At 50.8% G+C, this 4,652-nt stretch overlaps 1 protein-coding gene across 1 annotated transcript in view; it reads right to left on the bottom strand.

Moving 5' to 3' along the window:
• The window catches only part of LOC144149969 (uncharacterized), a 107,788-nt gene extending 107,021 nt beyond the window's left edge, over nt 1-767 (bottom strand). The window contains exon 1 of the mRNA XM_077681724.1: nt 631-767. Coding sequence (XP_077537850.1) covers nt 631-633 — 3 coding nt within the window. The 5' untranslated portion in view covers nt 634-767. The remainder of the gene's footprint in view (nt 1-630) is intronic.
• Nucleotides 768-4,652: the final 3,885 nt, after the last annotated feature.

Below are 4,652 nucleotides of genomic sequence, written 5' to 3' on the forward strand. Positions count from 1 at the left end.
AACAAATTTTTAATTTGCTCAATTAAATATTTGAACAAATTCTAGCCAATTAACGAGCAGGCCGTGAGGCACTCCCCCATTTCTATTGCGTAGGCATTTCCTAAATAATTGAACCAATTAATTACCCGCCGCGGTGGCTCAGTGGCTAAGGTGTTGTGCTCCTGAGCACGAGGACGCGGGTTCGATTACCGACCACGGCGGCACGCTTTTCTGATATAGGTGAAAAGCCACGCACTTTATACGCACTTTATATGACAGTCAAAGGAAAAACGCCCGTGTGTGCGAGATTTCGGCGCACGTTAAGGATCCCCAGGCGGTCAAAACTAATCCAAAGCCCTCCACTACGGCGCGCAAATTCATTTTCCCACCGGTGCTGATATCTTTAAATCATTGGGTGGGAGTTTAAAAAAACCAGAACATAACCCCGGAATATTGATGAAATTATTCGGCATATTTGAATAACGAACGATAAGGGACTGGCACCACTATACTACAGCTAGCATTTCACCGGAAAAGTAGATCCCATCGACCTGCCTCTCTGCCGTGACTCGGCACAGAAGTGCATTGTTCTGCCTGCTCGATTTCTTAAGCACCGAACACAAGAAGTGCGCTCACACTTAGAGTACTTACCATTCTGGCGGGCACGAGGTCCGTTACGGCGCTCCACGACCTTTCTAGAGTCCGGGTAAAGAAGGGTTTCACGTCTTGTCGTGAGGCGAAGCCAGCAGTAACAGAAGCGCTGCGTGAAGCTTCCTCTTCCTCTTCTCGAGAGTACCTGCAAGGCCATGTAAAGAACTGTGCTCTTTTTTTTTTTTACTATGCAAGGAAAGAATGAACTAGCTGTTGCCCACTTATAACAACAATATTGCAGTAAAATCAAAGAGGAAAGAAAAAAAACAGCGTTTTTATGCAATACACAAAAACATGGGTTGTATAGTCATCGTCGTCGTCGTGATCATCATCATCATCATCATCGTCATCACCACCACCACCACCAGCCTATCTACGCCCACTGCAGAGAAAAGTCCTCTCCCATTAATCTCCAATTACCCCGGTGCTGTGCTAACTGCGACCAATTTATCCCTGCAAACTTGATCTCATTTGCCCATCTAACTTTCTGCCGCTCCCTGCCACGCTTGCCTTCTCTAGGGATCCACTCTGTTACCCTTAATGACCAACGGTTATCTGGCTTGTAATGTAATTGATGACGAAGAGATAAAAGTCGGGCACGAACGCGCCAGCTTACTCCCACCGCTCGACAAAGAGTTTACGAAAAGACGCCAGAAGTGTTCGAACGTGCGGCCGACTTGCTGCGTCAACTTACAGCGCTTAAAGTCAGCGCATAGGCTGAAGGGTCGTAAGGCCGGGCTTTGCAGAGGGGACTTGATCGTACGCAGCCGGTGCTTCGCAGTCCATGGTGCAATGTCGGCTCGCGTGACGTTGGTTAGCGTCTCAGCGTCACCGCGTTCAGGTATATCTCCCACTCTTTGGCCTTCTGTCGATCAACGCGCAGCGAATACTAAAAAAAAAACGCGATGTGGCCAGGCTGAGTCGCGTGCCTCCGTGGTCACGTGACCAGAAGACGAACAGCTCCACGTGCAAATCGTACATTGGCATGGCGGAGCGCGCGGGGTTCGAATTGTAGGATTATAGCGGCTGCGTCCCGCGAGTCTTGGAAGAGCTTTAATTAACAGGACGCCGTCTAGTTCCGCGTGGTCCATGTTTCCTGGCGTGAACGAAGTGTCGCCCTCATTTTGCGGAGCGTGGATTTGGGCTTGTTGGTGCCGGTGATACACGGCTTCTTGATTGATCAGTTATTGGGTTTGAAGCGCCGAAACTACACAGGTTATGATGCGCGCTGTGGTGGGGGGCTCCGGATTAATTTCGACAACCTGGGGACCTTTAAGGTGCGCCGATATCTCAAAACTCCCACCTCCCCTCGCGGGAACACCTGTGTAGATGCGACGCATAGGCGGAGCGGCGAAGGGACCGCGTTTTATAGCGCGCATAACGTTGAGGGGACTGAGTAAGCCGGTCCCAGTCGATGACGACGTTGGCGTACTTGTAAAGCGGCGTGGACTCTAGGTGTTTGAGCCAAGCGTGGATGTTGCTTCGCCGGAGAACGGCACACCGGTTATATGCGCAGCGCACCCGAAGGAGAGGAAACCGCGGAAGAGAGAGTACTGCACATGCGCCGGCCCCAGCGCGTCTGCCGCGGCTATGACGCAACGTGCCGCGGCTATGACGCAACCCAATCCAACACAATCCACTTTAATCCAATCCAATCCAAATCCAATCCAATTCAATCCAATCCGATCCAAGCCATGCCAAGCCAAGCCAATCCAATCCAATCCAAGCTAATCCAATCGAATCCAATCCAATGCCCCTCGCCAGAGAGTGTTCGCTATCGGAGAGGAGAGGGGGTGAGCGGCGGAGAGCGCAGCTGGCGCGACGAGGAGAATGGGGGAGCGGTGGACAACGCCGACGACGACGACGCCGGAGGGACAATGCGAGTGAATGCTCTAAAAACACACGGGTGTTATCTGCTTTTCGCCTCCATCAGAAAAGCGGCCACCGCGTCTGGGAATAGAACCCGCGTTCCTGTGCTCAGCAGCACAGCGCCTTAGCCACTGAGCTACCTTGTCGGGTATCCACGGCTGCTTTAGCGTCTGTAGTAGAAGGTATAACAATATGGGAGGTTCAGAGAGTACGTGAATGTTCATGTTGAAGTGGTATAGCGCAAACAGAAGAACGACGGAGGAAGAAAGCACAGGACCGGCGCTGTTTACTCGTCTCATTCGTTGATGTCTCTGCAGTTTGTGTGCCTGTTGCGCTATACTAAGGCGTGGACCTTTACCGGCCTGTTTGTTTCAGAGCGCAAATCTTGAGCGACTGATAATGGCTTACGCGGTGACTCTGTCGGCGTTCTGAACCAACCCGATCGAAGTACAGACCGAACGGGGACACAGCCATCGAGGAGCCGTGGCAGAGCGGGACATGAAGGTGCACAGACGAAGTGAAGGTTGTGGTGTGAGGAGCAAAGAGAAATAGAACCACCGCCGTGGCTTAGTGGCTATGGCGTTGTTCTGTTGAGGCCAAGGACGCGGGTTCGATTCCTGGCCGCGGCGGCCGCTTTTCTGATGGAGGTGAAAAGCGAAAACGCCCATGTGTTCGAGATTTCGGCGCACGTTAAAGGTCCCCAGGTGGCCAAAATTAATTCGGAGCCCTCCGCTACGGAGGGCCTCATCGCCTGTGTAGCTTCGGTGCGTTAAACCCCACAATCAATCAATCAATCAATCAATCAATCAATCAATCAATCAATCAATCAATCAATCAATCAATCAATCAATCAATCAATCAATCAATCAATCAATCAATCAATCAATCAATCAATCAAAGAGACATGGAAAACTTCGGAATCGTGATAAAGAAATCGAAGGAGTAGAGTAGCCTACAAATTGCTTGAAATGGCGTCACTGCCTAACGTTTGGCGTCAAAGCCTAACGTTTGGGTTGGGGTGTATGGCGCAAATCGGTACGTGCTTCTTGGCGTGCAGTGGGCAATTTTTTGAGTGCGCGCCGGTTTGATGTGTGACAAGGTGTGACGCTAGGTCTGCCTTCCTAAACCTCAAAATGGGAGGTTAGGGCTAGTGTCTTCTGGCTAACAGCCTTCCGTCCCGCCTCGGTGCAACGCCATTCTTCTCGTGATGGATTCTAGGCCTAGCTAGGCCTAGACCATGCCGAAATGCACTAGTCGGACTGACGCCGGCTTCATAACGCGAGCAACCCAGGTTCGATCCCGGCCACGAGAAGCGTTTTTTTCCGTCACTTCACCCACGATAATTCATCATAATCGTCACAAAGGAAGTTGGCTTTCCTGCAGGGCATATTGGCGTACCCCGGCGTCAGAACGGATAATAAGGCTTTGCTTTAAAACATGAACAGCCCACCAAGGAAGGAGGAAAGAAGCATAGCTTATCTAGTAAAACAACTTCATGGAAGAAGAATAATACGAAGAGAAGACGAAGAAGATCCGAACACAGTCTACCCTGACGCACCAGTGCACAGAAACAACCGCGATGTGGTGACAACTGTCATAACTTCCTACCATTGCCTTATAGACTGTATGGCTAAAATCACCCAGGACAGCCAGGGAAATACGTCTTCCCCCTCCCAAAGGGCGCATCCCAATGGAAGCCGCCTCCGGCCGTCACAAAGATTCGATGAATTACGCAATGTGCTGCGCATCGCGCGCATTCATAGATGTTCAACGTATTCACAGTAGACCAATTTAGCTTGAAATGCGCTAATGCTTTTCGCGTTTGGAGAGTCCCGTTGACGTCTTGAAGCTGCAACAAAGGTCGGCAGAACAAAGGGGTGCATGATGACGTAACTCTTCAACCCACGTTGATCGCTTTCATGCTCTGTTTACCGTTGGATGCAAGTACCGTAGCCTCTGTCTTGAAAAATCGTAGAACCGTGTTGCATGTAGGTGTAGTGTCGTGTCGGTGACGGCCCTGATGCGCGAAGACAAACGACGTGCCCTCGGTTTGAAGAGTCAAGCCAAATAGCCTCGTTTATTCAGGCTGACGTCACATATATACCCTGCGGTTAGAGTAGTTCATGCGCGACCGATACTGCAGTGTCCGCTTC

The sequence above is a fragment of the Haemaphysalis longicornis genome, unplaced genomic scaffold (assembly GCF_048455015.1).
Source record: "Haemaphysalis longicornis isolate Haplotype H1 unplaced genomic scaffold, Haemaphysalis longicornis Haplotype H1 scaffold_8, whole genome shotgun sequence".
Lineage (NCBI taxonomy): Eukaryota > Metazoa > Arthropoda > Arachnida > Ixodida > Ixodidae > Haemaphysalis > Haemaphysalis longicornis.